The 22,350-nt window shown below is 38.8% G+C and overlaps 1 protein-coding gene and 1 long non-coding RNA gene across 2 annotated transcripts; one reads left to right on the forward strand and one right to left on the reverse strand.

Moving 5' to 3' along the window:
• Positions 1-3,787: 3,787 nt before the first annotated feature.
• On the reverse strand, positions 3,788-11,104 carry LOC115570826 (neoverrucotoxin subunit alpha-like). Its single transcript, XM_030399585.1, has 4 exons — positions 11,004-11,104; positions 6,971-7,071; positions 5,150-6,610; positions 3,788-4,490 (listed from the first exon to the last, which is right to left on the reverse strand). The coding sequence occupies exons 2-4, from the start codon at positions 7,059-7,061 to the stop codon at positions 3,946-3,948; spliced, it is 2,097 nt and encodes a 698-aa protein (XP_030255445.1). The 5' UTR covers positions 7,062-7,071; positions 11,004-11,104; the 3' UTR covers positions 3,788-3,945.
• A 1,354-nt stretch (positions 11,105-12,458) lies between these two features.
• Positions 12,459-13,184, forward strand: LOC115571708 (uncharacterized). Its single transcript, XR_003981971.1, has 3 exons — positions 12,459-12,660; positions 12,763-12,933; positions 13,063-13,184. It is a non-coding gene; the product is annotated as an uncharacterized LOC115571708 (long non-coding RNA).
• Positions 13,185-22,350: the final 9,166 nt, after the last annotated feature.

Genomic DNA, 22,350 nt, shown 5'->3' on the forward strand with positions numbered 1-22,350 from the left:
ACATAAAGAGGGTACATGATTACTTTATATGGCTCAAAAGCCAAATTACTCGGAGAACCACAAATAATCTAAACAAGGAGAGACTCGGCAGCACAGACGCTGCGCCAACCCAGCGGTGACAAAGGAGAAGGTGATGGAGATGCACACAGGTGAGCATACACACAGGTGAGTTTACAAAGCTCATAGTCTCCTCCCTTTTACACCTTGTTACCCTCACCGAGACTGGCCACTAGATGGCAGTCCACAGTCATTTACTGGCTCAACAGACAACACAGAGAGAGGCTGAGGTGACAGCCTAAAACAATTTACTGGCTCTTACAGCCAGTATGTGAGGTTTAAAAATGCAACTAATGAAACCTGTAAACTTTGAGTGCTGACATAGAAACCATCAAAGCACAAAGACGATGAAAGTGAAAGGCTAGGAACACATTCCTACATACCAGCCATTAGAGTTGCATTTTACCATGATGTTGTTGAGAACAAGCTGTATTTATTTGATATTTGTATTATTTCTATATTTGGGCCAACACACAGAAACAATATCACAATTGCAGCACAATCGCTGCAGTGGTTCTGGATGGTTCTACATCTGGTTCACGTCAGACTGAAGGTTTGTATGAAGTGAGATGATTCACTCCGACATACTTCCGCCTTCGTGTCCAACTTTTACCGATGGAAATAAAGTCAAATTAATATTTTCAGTAACTCATAAATGAAGAATCATCAAGATTAGAATTTCTATGAACAAACTGTGAACAAGTTCATATTAAGACTCCAAAATAAATATTGATTTGTTGTATGTGTTGTGACTGAAACAAGTTCAATTAAAAGTAATTAATAACTAAATTAAGAAATAAACCCCCTAAAAACATTTCATGACAACAGAGATGCTGAAAACACTCTGATATGATATAATATATGTGTTTATATGTACAATGTAGTTTTTGACCAATAATTTTGTGCTTAAATTTAAAAACCATTAAAGCTGTTGCTAAAAGTGAATCGACTACAGTAGAATCTGGGACTTATATTTCATCCACCAAACTGACAGAATTGTTGCATGGTTCCATGGACTAATTTATGTCAGTGTGTCCGGTTAACAACAGAGTCTGCAGTATAGGTGGTGAGGGATTTACTGTATTCTCAGAATGACTCATTTTAAAGGTCAGACTGGAGGAACTCTCACTCTATAAACTGTGAGGTCTGTTTTTTTTTTAAATGGGGAAACTTCAAGATCCCTGAAAAACCTGAACAATTAGTTAAAAGGTCTGATTAACTTTTACTCAAATGCATAAACAATGAAAGAATATCTGATGAAGTGTAACCTTCACAATCACAACACCAGAACAAATCCAGTGAAATAACCAGTCAGATTTAACACCATCAAATAGAATATGAATCTTATTAGCTTTAGCGATTTATTTCCTTCAATTCAAGACATCTTTTTGTATTAAATGAATGTGTCAGCCTTTCACAGAGACTCCAGGATCTCTTTACCTGTGGGCGACCAGATCAGACCACCTCAAAAAGAAGCCAAGTCAAGAGCTTTGGTTGGAATGTACATAATACACTCCAGTTTTATTTCAGCTTTTATATATTTTTTTTGGTTTAAATCACAACAATTCAAAGAAAAAGTACAGAAATTGGTTCAAATGACAAAAGATTGCTTTTCTAAGATCAGCACAAATCAAAGGTCAAAAAACAAAAAGGAAGAACGTCCAGAAGACACTAAAGACCCTCAAACATGATGACATGTGCACTAAAGATACTCAAACATGATGACATGTGCACTAAAGATACTCAAACATGATGACGTGCACTAAAGATACTCAAAGATGATGATATGTGAACTAAAGATACTCAAACATGATTACATGTGCACTAAAGATACTCAAACATGATTACATGTGCACTAAAGATACTCAAACATGATTACATGTGCACTAAAGATACTCAAACATGATTACATGTGCACTAAAGACCCTCAAACATGATGATATGTGCACTAAAGATACTCAAAGATGATGATATGTGAACTAAAGATACTCAAACATGATGACATGTGCACTAAAGATACTCAAACATGATGACATGTGCACTAAAGACCCTCAAACATGATGACATGTGCACTAAAGACCCTCAAACATGATGACATGTGCACTAAAGACCCTCAAACATGATTACATGTGCACTAAAGACCCTCAAACATGATTACATGTGCACTAAAGACCCTCAAACATGATTACATGTGCACTAAAGACCCTCAAACATGATTACATGTGCACTAAAGACCCTCAAACATGATTACATGTGCACTAAAGACCCTCAAACATGATTACATGTGCACTAAAGACCCTCAAACAGGATTACATGTGCACTAAAGATACTCAAACAGGATTACATGTGCACTAAAGATACTCAAACATGAATACATGTGCACTAAAGATACTCAAACATGATGACATGTGCACTAAAGATACTCAAACATGATGACATGTGCACTAAAGATACTCAAACATGATTACATGTGCACTAAAGATACTCAAACATGATTACATGTGCACTAAGACCCTCAAACATGATTACATGTGCACTAAAGATACTCAAACATGATTACATGTGCACTAAAGATACTCAAACATGATTACATGTGCACTAAAGATACTCAAACATGATTACATGTGCACTAAAGATACTCAAACATGATGACATGTGCACTAAAGATACTCAAACATGATTACATGTGCACTAAAGATACTCAAACATGATGACATGTGCACTAAAGATACTCAAACATGATTACATGTGCACTAAAGATACTCAAACATGATTACATGTGCACTAAAGACCCTCAAACATGATTACATGTGCACTAAAGATACTCAAACATGATTACATGTGCACTAAAGATACTCAAACATGATTACATGTGCACTAAAGATACTCAAACATGATTACATGTGCACTAAAGATGCTCAAACATGATGACATGTGCACTAAAGACCCTCAAACATGATGACATGTGCACTAAAGACCCTCAAACATGATTACATGTGCACTAAAGACCCTCAAACATGATTACATGTGCACTAAAGACCCTCAAACATGATTACATGTGCACTAAAGACCCTCAAACATGATTACATGTGCACTAAAGACCCTCAAACATGATTACATGTGCACTAAAGACCCTCAAACATGATTACATGTGCACTAAAGACCCTCAAACATGATTACATGTGCACTAAAGACCCTCAAACAGGATTACATGTGCACTAAAGATACTCAAACAGGATTACATGTGCACTAAAAATACTCAAACATGATGACATGTGCACTAAAGAGACTCAAACATGATGACATGTGCACTAAAGAGACTCAAACATGATTACATGTGCACTAAAGATACTCAAACATGATTACATGTGCACTAAAGATACTCAAACAGGATTACATGTGCACTAAAAATACTCAAACATGATGACATGTGCACTAAAGATACTCAAACATGATTACATGTGCACTAAAGATACTCAAACATGATTACATGTGCACTAAAGATACTCAAACATGATTACATGTGCACTAAAGATACTCAAACATGATGACATGTGCACTAAAGATACTCAAACATGATGACATGTGCACTAAAGATACTCAAACATGATTACATGTGCACTAAAGATACTCAAACATGATTACATGTGCACTAAAGATACTCAAACAGGATTACATGTGCACTAAAAATACTCAAACATGATGACATGTGCACTAAAGATACTCAAACATGATTACATGTGCACTAAAGATACTCAAACATAAAGAAGCGTTATATTATTTAACATTGTTATGTGACTGACATGATGACGCTTCACAATCCAAACATTTGAATCAGTGATTTCAGTGAACTGAACTGAATCTGAACTGAATCATGTGCTGACAAGTTTACAGACACAGAGACATGCTGGATCTCCCCCAAATCCCAAAGCCTGGGTAAACAGGCTCAGTGAACTTGGTGTGGAAGGTGTAGATGTGGCTCAGAGTGTCAGATGAGACCTTATAGTAAGACAGAGTGCCAGCAGACCAGTCCAGATACACTCCCAGACGGGGGAAGGGAGAAGGAACAGGTAACTCATGGTTCTGATTATCATGTTCTGCAGTGAGAACTTCTGGACCTGGGATCTGGACGTATCCTAAACACCAGCACAGTTTATTCCCTGCAATCCTAGACTGGTCACTCTTTCCTTTCCTTGACATCCCTCTGTAGCAAACTCCTACAGTAACATTGACCTTAGAACTTTCCCACTCCACCTCCCAGTAGCAGCGCCCAGTCAGCTCCTCTCTGCACAGAACCTGATTATAATAACCAAATCTCTGTGGGAGGTCAGGATACGACTGTTGTTCTAGTACATCTGTCGCCTTCTTGTTTCCCTCAGACAGAATGAGATGGTTGTGTGCTGTGTCTGGGTCCAGAGTGAGATCACAGGCGTCTGATGGAGAGAACAAGACGTGATCATGATCACAGTTCATACTGAAAACACATTTATTGATTATTCTGAACACATTTGAAAGGACAGGCTCATATATTTGAACATCACTCACATGCTCCTACGTACTGTTCATGGACAGTGGTGGAAAGTAAATATTTCACTTTGAGATACTTTCAGTTCCAACTTCAACTGATGATCTTTGACTGTCATGTAGCCAACAGTTAGAGTGGAGCAGTCGCTGCTCATTAAACTCTCAGATCTCAGCCTCCGTCCAGCTGTGTTCTTACAGATAGATATCAAAATATCTGCTTCAGATACTTTGAAGACATTTTGCTGATAACAGCTGTATAACTTTACTACAGTAGTCTTTTGAATGCAGGACTAACTTGTATGAAGGAATTTTCTATTATTGTTCTGGTACTTTTACTTAATTGAAGGATCTGAGTACTTCTTTAACCGCTGTGCATCCACAGTACTGTCGCTCATTTCACTGAAGTCCCTCTATAAATCAGTTTCAGTGTCAGCTCCCAGAAAATCTGCAGGACTTTTGTAAGAAAGCTTAAAATGAAGTGTGAGAGTAATAAAAGGAATGAGCAGTCAGGTTTCTGAAGGAGACTCATTTGTTCTTATTTGTCTTACAGTGAAAATAAAATACTTACACCAGAGTAAATCTCTTCTGTCTGTGACAGTCTCCACATCAGGGATGTTCGGCTTTGAGAAATCCTCAGTGCGCAGAATGCCGTTCCTGTAGTGGTAGATGGTTGCTCCGGTGTATTTCTCATTTGTGATGGCAGCTACCAGGAAACAGAATCTGCTGTTGCTCTTCAAGGATTTGGCAAATTCTTGGAAAGATTTGGCTTTTTCTCTCATTTTGGTTAAAACTTCATCTGAGTAGTACCATGGGACTTTATTGGTACTTTCTTTAACTAAATTCAGGTGTTTGTCCATCTCATCCAGGACGGGGTCAGCACTCTGCAGGGAGGTGAAGACGAAGCACAGAGCTTCATCAACACCTGCAGCAAGAACCTCTCTGTCCAGCTCTGACTGATTATGGACGATCGTTGTTCCCTCCATCATTTCCACACAGGACCTGATGACGTTGATTTCTCTCTCTTTATGATCCAGCCACTCGTCTAGTGTTTCATGACTGAATGGTGACTTGTTTCTGTCATCAAGGAGTTTCTTTACTGAGCTCTCGTCTTCTTTACCTTCACGGATGGAGGGAAGTTCCTTCGCCATGTTTGTCTGGAGGTTAGATATGTAAAGATTACAACAGTTTTGGAACTTGTTTAACTCTTCTTGGATCTGTGGAAGATTCTGTACCACTGTGTCGTCCAGAGAATCGTTGCATCTCATTTGTATTTCTCTTAAATCTTCGAGAGCATCCTGCACCTTCCACACTAATCCAACACTGATCACATTCTTCAGCTCAGCTGCAGTCGTGTCAAAGACCTTCAGAGGCGTCATCCAGACCTTCAGAGGAACAGTCTTCTCTCCATTTTCTCCCAGCAGCTTTGGAAGCTCTACATAGGTCTTCACTGCCTCTACAAATGTTGCAGGGTTGCTTTGAAGAATGAAGTCTCCGTAGAATTTGCAGGAGAATTTGTTGGTCACCTTTTTTTCATCATCAGTCAGCTTGATGTCAGCTTTACCCTCAACATCAAATTTGGGGATCTTGTTGATCACAGCCTCCATGTGGCCCTGGATGTTCTGAACGCTGCTGTCTTCTAACTTCTCACTGTCAAACACAAAGAAAGCATCTGCCCCATAAAGGATTCCTGTGACTACATGTGTTGCTGTGCCCTTCTTGATGACATCTATCTGTTGGGTGTTCATGGTTTCACGTTGAGTCACTGACAACTGATTGAAGTGTGTGGTAGCGTTGTACCGACACGTCACTCTGCTCTGATTCTTGAATTTCTTCGTATCGTTCAGATACTTGGCAGATCCTCCAACTTCAATCAGCCCGCACAGGAAACTGACCTTCAGAGAAGCTTCAATGTCCAACAGAGAGGACTTGGATTCAATGGAGTCAGATGCAGAGACTTCAAAGTTACTGGTTTCTTGAGATGTTTCAACTGTTTTCTCTTTCAGAGTTTTTTGATCCCACAATGTCAAACCTAAAGAAATTGGAAAACATCAGTTGTCTCATAAAGCAGGAATCACTGTGGACTTGGATCTTGGATCGGCTGCATGATGTGGTCAAAGAATCATATTTCAATTGTGACATGATTAGAGAGGTCAGAGAGAATGATGGTTTTTGGGTCAGAGTTCTAATTTTCACTGAACAAACTATTAAAATCAGGATGATGTGACATTTGTTGGGTTCCAAACAAACATGATTGAGAAAATCTGCAGAACTAGATTTGTGAACCAGGGACCAGAACAGCTTGAACAGTTCCTGAACCTATTTATAGATATACTACATACAGTACTGTTTTAAACATATTAGTAGTTCATATGTCAATGTCAAGACTTACCTGGGATCAGTTCATCTCTGCGAGCATCATAGAGCATTCCTAGGGTGAAAGGTCGACCCAGGGCAGCGATGTTCATGACTTCTGAGGACATTTTCTTCAATCTGTTCAAGAGACACCACAACCTTCAGGACTTCATTTACACTGAGAGCTGCTGTGATATGGTTTTTATTAAAATCAGAGTTAAATAGCTCTATATTCCAACAATAATCCCTGTTATAGGACTCCAAAACAAAAGTAGTCTCACAGCTAGTTTCAGCCTGACTCAGTTGTCATTTTCTCACCCAGTGCCCACGTTGTTTAAAAAGCAAATGTACTTGTGACATGTTGGACTGTAAGTGAGGTGTGATCAGGTGGACTGATGGCAGATTGCTATCTTGAGGCAACAGAAAGTGACAACAAGTCAAAGGGCCTATTTAAACGGTCTATAGCACATGGTGGTGGTGCGTTTAGGGCGTGTCCAAGTCCATTTTGCTCATCAAACAGCAGATAGTCTGGACACAAAGAGGTTGTGTTCAGTCTCTGAATTAGTCATGGATGTGTTTTTGGCAGGACATAGATCAAACCAATCAGAGCATCTTCTACCATTCCCTTCAGGAGCCAGGTGAGTTGGACCCGTCTCCTCTGAGGGACGGGGATGTGATCCTCTGCTGCTGGACCCTCTGCCCCGCCATAAAACAATCATCTGTCCCATCAACAACTCTGTTTGACTCCAAGTGCAACTGTCCACTGTGATGAATATGTATATATATTAGGGTTGTCAAAATGAACGCGTTAATAACACGTTAACGCAACATCCTCTTCACGCCGTTAATTTTTTTAACGCGCGATTAACGCTCGGTATAAAAAAACAAAAAACAAAACGCGCATTGAAAGATTTACGGCCGTCAGTGGCACCTGTAGTCTTGATCCAGAGGGTGGCAGAAAGGGAATCAGAAGAAGAAGCAGCAGGGTTGGCGGTTCGGGAAAAACACGGTGGACTGAAAAGTGAGGAAATTGAGAAAGGACTTACCGTAAAATACCAAATAATAGCCGGGGGGTTTAGTTGTTTCAATCACTTAACAGACCAAAAGGCAATTTGGGACAGGCGTTTAATTCCTTCCTCACAATAATCCTGGATGAAAATGTCACAAACTTCTCCAGCTTCTCTGTGAATTCTCTGGCATCCTTCTGCAAGTGAAGTTGTTGCGGCGGAGGAAACGATTCAGCCAACCAGCACTCGCTGCAAACTCCTCATCTCTGCTGTCACTCACGGTGGCGGACATTTGTTTCTCCATCGTCCTGATCATTCTGCGGGACACTCTCTCGTGGCGTGCCCGTTTGCTGATAACTCATCCCCGCATGTTTATCTCAGGCTCCTCTCTAGCCTTCTTCCTTCCTCCAGCAGGCAGCCTGGCCCTGTTGATGACGCTCAAGCTCCGTTTATCTCACTCTCTTCTGGTCGACAGAGAAACATCTAGCGGCTGCTTCTCCCGAGTTGTCCTCTGCATATTTTATGACAGAAAGTTTGAATTTCAAGTGGTACTTTTTATTGTTTTGCTGCACCGGAGCCATGGCGATCATCAGTGTGATACTGACTGACAGAAAGCAGCACACTGCGTGAAAAAGGCGAAGAAGAAAAACGTGCAGTGTCAGTGGACACCTCTTCTTCCTTAATTTTTTAAAAAATAAAAAATTAGACCTGACATTTATTTGGAACCGGCGGTTATTTACCAAAATATACATCTGCACCGGCGTTTAAAGGGACCCTGTGGTTAATTGAAACCCAGATATTATTTGGTCATTTATGGTATGAACGGCAAACTACTTTCAAAACAGCCAGATGGTTCGGTCGATAGGACAAAAGTTATCTGAATGTACTATCGACATGAAATGAGTTACCATCGAAGTACATTGAGTCTCAAATATCAGTTGCAAGCCAAACACAGGGCAGATGCAGAGAGCCCCCCCCCCCCGCCAAAAGCAGACAACAAAAAAGGCCTTTTATTTTCCTGCATGATTTGAAGTGTTGAAAAAAAAATTTCATAATGCAAGCATATTTGCCCTTTCTTATGTTGTTAAAAGTATTAAGAACATTAAAAAATACATCAAGGTACATTTAGAACAGAAAAAAATGTGCAAAAAAAATTGCGATTAATTTGCGATTAATCGCGAGTTAACTATGGACAAAATGCGATTAATCGCGATTAAAAAAATTAATCGTTTGACAGCCCTAATATATACTGTATATAGTCTTTATTTTTTATTTATAGTAGTATGTTATTCAATATTTCTATTATTCTGTTGTGTATTCTATCTTTGCTATTATCTTGTTTCAGTATCTGTAAGCTGCTATTACACCTGAATTTCCGCAGTGAGGGATCAATAAAGTCTTATCTCTTATCTTGATGTAAAACCAGGAGCACCCAGGGTTCAAGTTACTCAAGAGCAAAAGTCATAGTGTGTGTGTAAAAGTCATAGACATTAACCACATATACAAGTGAAGTCACTTGTAACAGCAATATCCCAGACTCCCTTACAAATCCAGGGATTTTAAGAGTTGTAGCACAATGAGGAGAAACTTAAGCAATATTGTGAAACGGCTATGGCAGATTTTAAATCGCTGGTCCCTTCTTGTAAATTCAGCATTAAATGCACCACATTAAGATTGTTCCTCACTTGGTGACGGTCCAAATGTCTGTTGATACTCCAGGTATGTATTATATATAAGTATTAAATCTAAGAAAAAATGCTGACAGCCCTGGTTTGATCAGAAGTTTTCGTAAATGTATATTTTAATCAGTCAGTCCAGCTGACGTCAGGTCAGTGTGTTTGCCAGCCGAGAGGCAGGGACGTATTTATTAATTCAGTTTGAAGAAGACCAGTGTCTGTACAGCATCAGTTAAACAGGTATGGTCATAAAGTTACACAAACAAACGCACATTTACTGACTGTGACAACGAGTGATGTAAAAACGAGTTGTCATGGAAACATTGGTGCTTTTTCATCCTTGGATTGCTTCATCTGGGTAAACTGTGCCTCGTGGCTAACCTTGGTATTCTAGCAGACTGTGGAAGCATGTAAACAGCCTATCAGCTGAACATGTGTTTACTTTATTCACTGACAGATGAAAATGAAAAAACTACATCAGGCAAAGCTGAACTTTTGAACTGGAAATGTGACTGAGAGAAAGAGAAAGAGAGATGTAATTATAAAGGTCCATTGACAAATTATCATGATGGCCTTTATATTTCATTACTATATGGTTTAGTCTGGCCTATATAGACTACTTTGCTATTCTATAAATGAGTTGAACATAATAACCTGTGAACCCCCAGACCCCCTAGCATGGAGGGGCCCCAAAATTTATACCCTTTACTACACAGGAAATTTAGAATTTTGGACCTCTGTATTTCTAAAATCCTGTGTACGGCCCTGCTGCCTCCCAGCAGCTCTTTAAACAAACTGTTTCTACTGATTTCAGCATTTACACCACATTAATGAACACATCCACAGCAAACATGTCAATTTATACAAATCCAGTAAACATTAACTAACAGGCTACTTCTTAGGGGGGAAACGAACTTGGAGAAAGTCACCAGACTCCCTTAAAAAATGCTCAATTTTAAGACTTGTTGATTGGAAGGATCTGAATAAACTTTGTGAAACACTGTCTGCAACACATTCTTATCTCTTTTGGCTTACTTGTTCATTCAACAAACATTTTACATGAGAATATTTCTTCATTTGTGTAATAAAACGTTGTATCCGTCTGCTCCACTGATATAGGTATATACTCTCTTCTCTCTCTGTCACAAAACACACCTGTTCCACTATTATCCTAACGTTTGTAAGGGTTAGAGTTACTTTTAGAGACCCCAGCAAAGCTCGGATCATGATCCCTGGGTGCACCCCAGACATCTGCAGCCCATTTGTTAGTGACACATGCAGTGTATGTAAAGAGACGTTACATGAATGTTCCACTCTGTAACACAGACTGGAGTTCAGTCTAAACACAGATCTGTTTCTGTCACCCATCAGCCCAGTTTGTCCTCACCTGGTGAAGTTGTGCAGATCAGCTGAGTCGTGTGTGAGTCTTCTTGACTTCCAACTGGAGCTGCTTGTCTGATGAATTCTGATTCTGGGAGGAAACTTATATACTGTAAGATCTCTCTCTCTCTTCCACCGACTCCTCCCATGACACACCATGACGTATTATTATTCATGTAACTGCCTTCAGGACTGAGACCTGTAGTCAGGTGATAATGTTGTTCTTTAAAGAAATAAAGAGATAACTAACTTAGTGTGCTGCCTTCTCTCACTTCTGACAGACTTTTACTGAACCCCAGTATGTGTTTTATCATTGTCAAAACAATAAAACAGTCTCAAATAAAAAGTGATCATTCATATTATAACAGTGACGCTGCAACAAACTTTGTATCCTTGTAACCTTCGTTTTGTGTATTTTGTTGATAAATGTGGAGAGGTTGCCACGGAGCGGCTTATAGAGCTTCAGGGTCACTTAGAAGTTGTTCAGTAAAGAAAGTGTAACGCTGATCTCAGAGCATCCCGTCTTTATTCCAACACAACAGTTGTGTATTTATTAATTTATTTGTTTTTTCATTTTTTTGTGTAATTTGTATATTTTCTGCCAATCAAACATATGAATGTATTTACTGCCAGCTTTTAATATTTAAGTGAAAAATCTATTCAGAATGAATGCTTTACCTATTTTACTTTCTCCATCACACCTGCCAAGTTAAATTTATATTGTACTTTAAACCCATCAAACTCTTGAGCTACTCCATGACCAGAATGTGTTGACAAAAGCTTAATATTCAAGAATTACAGTCGGTACAAAAAACACCATTTCTGACTGATGTGATATTTGAATGGTTGTTGTGGCTGAAAGCATGCAGGTTGAAAAACGTACGGGAGAGGAATAATTATGAAGAAGATTTTAATATTACACTAATGACACTGCAGCTCGCTGACATCATGAACCAACAAATTAACAATTACAGTTATTCATATTACATATGTATTACATATTTATGGTACATCATTGAAAATGAGAACTGATAAGAGAAAGGTGGTTTTATTCAATGTTCTCGAGGGGAAACTTCCAGAAACTGTCTGAAGCATGAGCACACACACACACACTCACACACACACACACACACACACACACACACACACACACCTTCAACAGGTTACGTACACTGTTTTACTCTGCAGAGTGACTCACCCTTATATGTTGCTGATGTTGTCACATGTGATGTTTAGAGTTCATTCTTTGAATGAACAGAGCAACACCAGTGATTGATGATCCCTTGAGTGCTCTTGAAAACATGCTTTTAACCGATATTACAATCAGTTGTGTGTAAAATTGTTATAATTTCATTGCTTAGTTTGTTTCATATTTCAGTGTGGTTACTGCAGAGACATTTGCCAGTTTTGAAAACAAACAAACGAACTCAGCGCTTTCTTCATCTTTGTGTCGACCAGAAATATTTCCCAATATTCCAGAACTGGTTCTGAGTGGTGTCTTTTCCTGTAAACAGTGTAAACAGGTTACATGTTGCTGGTTTGAGTAGGACGGCGTGTTACTTCATGCTCCTCTGTGGACACACCTGGACATCATTCAGCCACGATGATGAGGCAGACTGTCTTCTTCAGGACCGGCTTCATGGTGGTCGTGGCAGTTGATCTATGTAAAAAAGGGGGTTTTGTCCAGGAACAGATCCAAAACAGATTATTTTATCTGCTTGTTAATGAAAGTCTTATCATATCGCTTTGTCTTTCATGTATTTCAGGAAACATCCTGGTCTGAAACTATCAACTCTCTTAAAGCTCCAGTGTGTAATATTTGGAGTTCGTAGTGACATCTAGCATCGAGGTTCTAGATTAAATTAGATTTTTTGAAGATGTTGGAGAAGCTCCAGGATCTACGGTGGCCCCTCAGGGACAGGAAACTAATTACTAAAGTCTGTGTTTTGGTCAAATATTACACTGATGAACGTGAAACATCTACGAACATAAACGTACTAAATTTCAGTTCAACACTTTTTCTACTTCCTCCTCTCTCTCCTCTCCTTCTTGCTCTCCGTTGTCAGTCTTCTGGCTCTGCCGGCTTCAGCAGTCCTGTAGACGTTACAGAGTATCCTGAAGTTCATGATGACGATCCTCAGCCTGCAGAGGAGGAAGAGCAGAGGGCTTAATATGGTAACCACTGAGTTATGGCCTAACAGTGAACCATGTTGCTGTCACACTGCTTGCTTCTGTGCAAACATTCAATTTACTGTCATTCCAATCTAGTTCAACTTTTTATATTTTAGTAGGTTGCTTTATATCTTGTCATAGCTGTAAAACCGGTTCTCACGTAATAACAACCACCTAAATTATTCTTAAACGTCCTGCATGAGGAGACGAGAGGAGGAAGTTGTGGACTTGTCAGAACCCTGAGAGCATTGTGTTCACCAGCTCTACAATCTATTGATTCAATAACAGGAACGTGAATACATTTTAAATCTGCATGTGTATCAGAATACACACAGTGACGGAGGATTGATTGTCTGATAACAGCCATGAATTCTGGAGGAGACCCAGTCCTGTAAGAGAACCTGAAAACCTGATAAAAGGATGATTTGTATGAATCTGTCTTGGCCTCTGGAGAAACTGTTTGGTAGGATGTATTTTTACACTATTTGTTCTAGAGTTTAAGAACAGGAAACATCTTTTGGAGGAGCAAATAATGTCTGTCAAAAATAGATTATCTGATTTAGTCGTCTGTCAAAAACTATTTCAACACAGAAAAACAAAACAGTTCCAGTTCAACAGAATAGGCGTGGACATTATAGTGATGGTTGCTAGCAGATGTTTCCTTTATTTCTGTGGTATCACTTCTGGTTTTTACTTATCAGCATCTTCTCAGATGGCAGGAATCAGGATCAGAGAGACGGGGGCCAACATGCAGCAAAGGGCTCCAGGCAGGAACTGGAACCCTGGTGCCGGTTCAGCGAGGACAGAGTCTCTGTACACGGGACGCGAGCTATAACAACTGAGCTAATGGACGCCTGAGTTCAGCCGTGATTTGATGCTGAAATAAACCCTCTTTGCTCAGAATAACAGTTTGACCTCTGACACTTTAATTGACCCTCTGAGTGCTCAAACCTCTCTGATTATTCACAGGTTTACTTCACAATATCAGAGACTTTTAATGTGGTCTCGTCTCAGAGTTGAGAATGAAACAGAACCAAGAGCAGCTCTGCGGGCAGATAATGATGAATAGGGTCATATTCTGTACATGTAAAGGTGTGTAAATGTATACTGGTATAGACGTCTAACACATTAACTACAGTAACTCTTATTAGGCTGACTGTATTTCCATCATCCCCACTGACTAGTGGTTGAAGTTGTTTGGTCCTTCTGGATCTGGAAAGTGACGTGTTGTTGTTGTTGAAAGTGTTGAAGTAGGAAGTCCATATTTTATTAATCTGTAAATTAAAGAGTGAAAATGTTTTGAAGACTTTATGAACATCTGAATCCCCGGCAGCTCAGATTAGTGAGATCAGGAGGATATCTGTGAGGCCCGGCAGTGTCGGGCCGAGCCGGAGTCGTCACATGTGAGTTTGTTAAGAAATGTTGCAGGAACCCACCAAACATCCTGCGGTTCTGCTGATTTCTCATGAGAACATGTGGTTCTCATGTTTCTTTTTTTTCTGAATACATTGTAAATCTGCATGTGTATCAGAATACACACAGTGACGGAGGATTGATTGTCTGATAACAGCCATGAATTCTGGAGGAGACCCAGTCCTGTAAGAGAACCTGAAAACCTGATAAAAGGATGATTTGTATGAATCTGTCTTGGCCTCTGGAGAAACTGTTTGGTAGGATGTATTTTTACACTACTTGTTTTTGAGTTTAACATCAGGAAACATCTTTTGGAGGAGCAAATAATGTCTGTCAAATATAGATTATCTGATTTAGTTGTCTGTCAAAAACTATTTCAACACAGAAAAACAAAACAGTTCCAGTTCAACAGAATAGGCGTGGACATTATAGTGATGTATGCCAGCAGATGTTTCTTTATTTCTGTGGTATCACTTCTGGTTTTTACTTATCAGCATCTTGACAGATGACAGGAATCCGGGTCAGAGAGACGGGGGCCAACATGCAGCAAAGGGCTCCAGGCAGGAACTGGAACCCTGGTGCCGGTTCAGCGAGGACAGAGTCTCTGTACACGGGACGCGAGCTATAACAACTGAGCTAATGGACGCCTGAGTTCAGCCGTGATTTGATGCTGAAATAAACCCTCTTTGCTCAGAATAACAGTTTGACCTCTGACACTTTAATTGACCCTCTGAGGGCTCAAACCTCTCTGATTATTCACAGGTTTACTTCACAATATCAGAGACTTTTAATGTGGTCTCGTCTCAGAGTTGAGAATGAAACAGAACCAAGAGCAGCTCTGCGGGCAGATAATGATGAATAGGGTCATATTCTGTACATGTAAAGGTGTGTAAATGTATACTGGTATAGACGTCTAACACATTAACTACAGTAACTCTTATTAGGCTGACTATATTTCCATTATCCCCACTGACTAGTGGTTGAAGTTGTTTGGTCCTTCTGGCTCTGGAAAGTGACCTATTGTTGTTGTGATTCATCTTCTTACATTGTTTTGGGCCCATATTTCACACAGTCCTAACATCTCATCAACCATCGTTTACAAGTATGCTGAACAATATCCTTGTGGTTTTGTTTTCCTCACCTCTTCCCCCCTTGCACACTGATATTCTTGCACTGATCATCAGAAAACCCTGAATACAGTTTTATTGATTCATATATACAGTTATTTATATACAAATATACAGTGGTGGACAGTAACAGAGTAAATTTACTTGAGTACTGTACTTAAGTACATATCCAGAGGATTTGTACTTTACTTGAGTATTAGATTTCTTTGGTACTTATTACTCTTACTTGAATACATTTCCAAGACAAATATTTTTACTTTTACTCGAGTTAATTTCTAGGAAGGCTGAAAAGTACTCGTTACTTTCAGGTCTGCTCTTTTTTTTTTTTTTTCTAAAATACTATTGGACACAAGCTGTGTTTGTCAAAGAAGGAAACCTATCACAGTGCACGCTCTCCACTGGGATCTACGTAAAAGTGGAAATACGTCATCCCTCCCCATAAGGATACCACCAAAGTAGCCACGCTCTCGACTGCGTTTGTCAACACAAAACCGCGACAACGGCTGCATCATGTAGTTTTTTGTAAAGCAGTGATTCTCAACCAGTGGTCTGGGGACAACATTGGTCTTTGAGGGGGTTCCAGTTCCCAACTTAGCTAAATGATAGAGAGTTAGTTGGACGGTGCAGGTTCATTTGGTTACAGTTTTAATGATTGTTAATAAACATCTGCAACATCTGCTGTCCTCCTGTGATCCATTCATTTGATTAGTTTTTATAGGTGTTTCTGCAGGCTTTATATAACATTGTGGTTCTAAAAGCAAGCACATTAAATTCAAAGAGTTAATTCTCAGAAACAAGAGTTAAAAGGTCCTTAAATTCATTTAGAAAAAAAATATAGTAATTCATTAATGTGAAAAATAAGAAATGTACTCTTACTCTTACTTTTACTTAAAGTAAATTTAAAAGCATGTACTTTTGGATACTTAAGTACCTTTAAAAGCAAGTACTTTTTTACTCTTACTCGAGTAACATGTCGACTGAGCTACTTTTACTTGTAACGGAGTAAATTTTGACCAGTAGTATTTGTACTCTTACTCAAGTACTGGGGTTGAGTACTCTGTCCATCTCTGCAAATATACAAACACATGAACTGCATCTTTTGAATCTGTGTCTGGGTGAATGGTTATAACGAGTCATTATAAAATAACAAGTCAAAATTATGAGATAAAAAAGTGATAAACATGATAAAAAGTTGAGATTGAAGTAGGAAGTCCATATTTTATTAATCTTTAAATTAAAGGGTGAAAATGTTTTGAAGAGTTTATGAACATCTGAATCCCCGGCAGCTCAGATTAGTGAGATCAGGAGGATATCTGTGAGGCCCGGCAGTGTCGGGCCGAGCCGGAGTCGTCACATGTGAGTTTGTTAAGAAATGTTGCAGGAACCCACCAAACATCCTGCGGTTCTGCTGATTTCTCATGAGAACACGTGGTTCTCATGTTTCTTTTCTTTCTGAATACATTTACATCTGCATGTGTATCAGAATACACACAGTGACGGAGGATTGATTGTCTGATAACAGCCATGAATTCTGGAGGAGACCCAGTCCTGTAAGAGAACCTGAAAACCTGATAAAAGGATGATGTGTATGAATCTGTCTTGGCCTCTGGAGAAACTGTTTGGTAGGATGTATTTTTACACTACTTGTTTTTGAGTTTAACATCAGGAAACATCTTTTGTTTACCTCTTTAAACACACAACAGTTCCAGTTCCACAGAATTGGTGTGGACATTTTAGTGATGTATGGGTTCACATTGAGAGAACAACCCAACACCCCATTTTAACTTGAGCACGCTTCACAAATTGATAAAATGCATTAAAGCCCAGAGGGAGCAGGACACCTGATGTCAGTAAAGTTCCTGCGTATGTCATTGTGTCTGTAGTGGCACATGTTGATTCTCTGCACTGCCAGTTTAAACTTTAACTGCTCGCTGCTTTCTATTATAATTCCTGATACGTATAGACAAGAGCTTAAATCAATACATGATGTCAACTTTATTATGTTTGAATAGAAACCTGCAGCACATGTTAAAAAAAGATGAATTGATTATGTTTATGTTGCTGAGTGCATATTGTTTGATTCAGCATTTGTTATGTTTCTTAAATGTTTTCAGTAATCAGTAATTAACAACATTATCATCAGAAAACAAGCAGAATCATTTTGTTTCCTGCAGTTTGTACCTTTGATCTGATCTCAGGTTCAATCAGTGACTTTCTGTTGTCTGTTGGGAGGAGAAGCTTCACTGTTGGACACCAGTTAGTTTGATTGTGAGCTCACTGTAGATTGTTATGGAGCTGAATGGATGTCAGATTCATGTGAAATGTAAACACCTGTTGGACATGTTCACTCTCTTCATGAGCAGAAGACGCTTTTCAATAAAATGACCCGAGTCTACCATCGTGTGATGTTTCATTTACTGTGTGTCCTAAAGTTGACGGTACCAAAGGTTATAAAAGGCTTCATCATTTGAGACATTCACATGTTTCAGTTCATAGAATGATGATGGAACATAAATCATCAGAGGACATTATACAGCTTTTATCTTTGTTGACACAGAGTAAAGAAATATCTGCTGAATTGATTTCAGCATGAAGGCTGCTGCCGTCAGCTGCTACATGTTGACTTCCTTTAACATTTAGTCGACCCATCCGGCTGTTGTGAGGTTAGAAGCTTCATCATCTATAATATAAAAGCACATTTTAAAATATAACTACTACAATAAAGTACACAAGTGATCAGAGGACATCATGTCACTTTCTTACTCGCAGTGTCTCATGAGCTCAGAGGATTGTAATATTTGTTGAGCCTCCACATGTGTTTTTAGATGAAGGCTGCTGTTATCAGCTGCTAAATGTTGACGTCATTCAACAAGAAAGTGGAAGCTAGTTAGCCCAGCTTGCTAATGTTAGCACTGATTCTCACTAGATACTTACTTTCATGTTCTGGTAACACAGGCAGAGTAATGCACACTCAGAGTTCTGTTCATCCAAAGTTACATATTGTACTATATTGTGTTGCTTCAAATGTAAACATGTAGCCTATGTATACTGACTTCAGGTAGTGTATACTATAGTTCTTTCTAAATTCAATGAATTGGTTAATTGTTCTAATTATTAAACCTCATCTACTAATTAATCACATTTAGATTTATTCAGATACAATAACTCTTTGTCTGCACTATAAATGCAGCGATATAAACATACAGTGTAAGTGTAGCTGTGTCAGCATGTTGCACATATTATCATCTGTTTAATTTCTAATTTTTTTTATTTTTGTGAACAATCTGAAAACCTGTGTGTAATATTCTCCGCCACAATGTCCACATTTCTGTAAAACCAGTGTTTAATCCAGTTCAGTTTTTTTATGGTTCCGTGTCACCTGTTGTAGCGGGGGGACTTTAATTAACGGTACACAACAATGCTATAGTGACGTAGCTCTACCTGCCGGCAACACCTGGGAAGCTTCTGTGCTGGTAAGATGGTTGTGATGCTCTCTGTCTGCTGGTTAAGTTGGCATAATTATTTTGGTCTTAAACTGAATATAAACGTAACAATATCATCGCTAACACACTGCTGAATGTTTACGTTAATTTTGGTGAAAACTGCCGTTTAATTAGTTAAATCTGACAGAGATTTTGCCCTCATTTGCATATTTAATGACCCTCTGCAGGAGACGAGAGAGCGGCTGACAGCCTGTGACTGACCGTGTCCCTCACTGCTCCTACAGGTGTGTTATGGTATAAAACTGTTCATCTGAATTCTGTTATGTACTTTTGTAAAAGACTACAGAGTTTAACAAAGTGAAAATAAGCCAGATATTAAAGGTACAATTTATTTTCTCAAGAAGAAACTATTCCTATTTTTTAATCTAAACTGGATTGTTAGGCACTTTGTGAGAATGTGATTTTTTTTTACTTCTACTCAATATTTCTGTTTCTATTTGTTATTTAAGTTTCAAATACATTTGTTGTTATCTCTATAAGGGCACACATTATTGTGGTGTGTACATTTTATTAATAGAAGTATTTTTTTATGTATATTATGGAAATATCTCGGGAAGCTTTTGTGCTGGAGACTGAGAGAGCGCCTGACAGCCTGTGTGACTGACTGCAGCTGTGTCCCAGTTCAGGATCTGCTCACTTCCCTCAAATGAGAGTCCTTCGGTGTGCCCTGCAGGCTGTGTCAACTCTGGTGAAATGGGACAGTCTACCCTTTGGAGCATTTCCTGATTGCGTCACCAGATGTTCACGCCCCTACCTGTACGTCACTATTTCTGCAGCCCAGCTCCTTCAAAAGTGACAAGAAGAGTAAAGTTTGACTGTCAGATCTGTTTGAGCTTCAGGAATTCCTGATTTCCTTTTTAATCCTCCTGCTTGTGGAGGAAGAAGAGAAGCTATTATTCCAGATTAAAATGTTTGGTAGATAGTTTTGTTTGTTGTAATGATTTATTATTATTATAATTATATTGTGAAATTATAATTCTTGCCTTTTTCTTAAAACATTCTTGGTGACATGGCAGCTGTGGATGGAGTCAGAACTGCAGACCCAGTTGATGGAGGATGTGGTGGACAGAGGAGACTGGACCCCCAAACACCCTGAGTACCGACCCAGATGATGTCGCACTGACACCATCCAGCCCAGCAGCACTGCAGGGACTCCTGCTCAGCCTGTTACTGTACATCATCTCTAACTGTTTTAATATTGTTTTAAATATTAATTTTTTTTGTTAAGTGAATAATAATGTGTAAATACGTATTTATGCTGTAATTTTGTAAATATTTGTAAATGTTAAGACCTTAATGATAAAAGAAAACATTCAATCTCTTGTTGTTCCTGAAAAGTAGCACTTGATGCTGTTTGCTGTTATAAATTGTACTTAAGCTGTAAATACTGAATGGAATAGACAATGTGTAACAACAGAACAATATTTTATTTCATGAATTATATAAAATGAACAATTATGAACAGATAATATAAAAAGGACCCATAAATTAACTAAATAACAGAAATAATGTCAGGAATGTACTCTGGAGCAGAGAAGAGCCTCTCCATCCTCTCTGCAGCCTCATGTCCTCCTTCATCCTCCTCGAAGAAAGAGAAAAGGTCAACACAAGATCACATTAACACAGGGAAGCAAAGATTTACAAAAGTGACATCAAGACTGACAAATCGGCTATTTATTATTTATTATTATATATTATTGTCTTACGTCTTTATGTACATGAAGTAAAACGAGTCTATAACATCTCCACAGTCACAATAAGATATACGATATAAGTCAACCTCTGACCGTCTAATGGTTGAAAGTAAAAGGCATCATGCTGAGCATCACCAACGTATTTTAACTGATATTTTGAGGTTCTAAGGTCCCTTGAAGTTTAACATATCTGGCGTTTGACGCTCAATTGAGTAAAAACAGAGTATGAACCCAATACTTACATTTAAATGAGAGATCTGTGCCACTTGAGGTCGCCATGATTTATTTGTTTATTTCTTCTCTTTAGGCGCGCAATGAATCTTGGGCAATTTGTAGCTGCGCAGGATAGTAGTGGTGTGTCCTCCAGGAACAGGCAGAACAAGGAGGCATTGTGGAGCATTTGGAGCACACTTTGAATTTGGACAGGCTTCGCGCTGCTTAGTGACGTAATTGCACTTCAAATACGCACTCCGAAGGATGCTGCCCCTGAACTGAGACACAGCCTGTGACTGACCGTGTCCCTCACTGCTCCTACAGGTGTGTTATGGTATAAAACTGTTCATCTGAATTCTGTTTTGTACTTTTGTAAAGGACTGCAGAGTTTAACAAAGTGAAAATAAGCCAGATATTAAAGGTACAATTTATTTTCTCAAGAAGAAACTATTCCTATTTTTTAATCTAAACTGGATTGTTAGGCACTTTGTGAGAATGTAATATTGTGTTTGTTTTGTTAACTTCTACTCAATATTTCTGTTTCTAATGTAATTTAAGTTTCCTTTTTTCTTTTCTTTTTTGGTGTGTACAGACTGATTGTGTCCCTCGCTACTCTGATGAGAAGTAAATGTGCAGATCCTGGTTCCTGGTCTGAGTGTGTCCTTCAGTTTAAAAGCAACCACATTAAAGCTGCTAAATAAGCACCAGTGTTGGGTAATGTTACTTTTAAAAGTAACTCTTTACATTACAAGATTACTGCCTGTAGCGGACCCTTGGTGTCAACCAATGAGGCGGAGAGATTCAAACAGGTGCTTGAATTTTATTGTTGGCTGTAGCACCGTGAAAACTATGGAAAGGAAATACAGAAAGAAAAAGAAAGAGATTAGATTAAATACATGAACATTTCATTTACAATTTCCTAATACAATTTCCAAACCCTCATTCAATAGAAAAATAAAAGATACATTTATTAGAAAACGTTAACAATCATTGTTAACTCGATCAACCATATCAAAATAGTAATCGGCCAAAATTTGAGTTCCACAGACCTCGTTCCACTTTACCAAGGGAGCTAATTGTTAGTTATGTTGAAGGTGCCGTCTGGAGAACCATCTGCCTCCTAATAACAATAAAACAAACTTAAAACAGACCGCAGCAACCTAATCAACATAAAGAGGGTACATGATTACTTTATATGGTTCAAAAGCAAACTTCGACGGAAAACCACAAAT

This window comes from Sparus aurata, chromosome 20 (assembly GCF_900880675.1).
Source record: "Sparus aurata chromosome 20, fSpaAur1.1, whole genome shotgun sequence".
In the NCBI taxonomy this organism is placed as follows: Eukaryota; Metazoa; Chordata; class Actinopteri; order Spariformes; family Sparidae; genus Sparus; species Sparus aurata.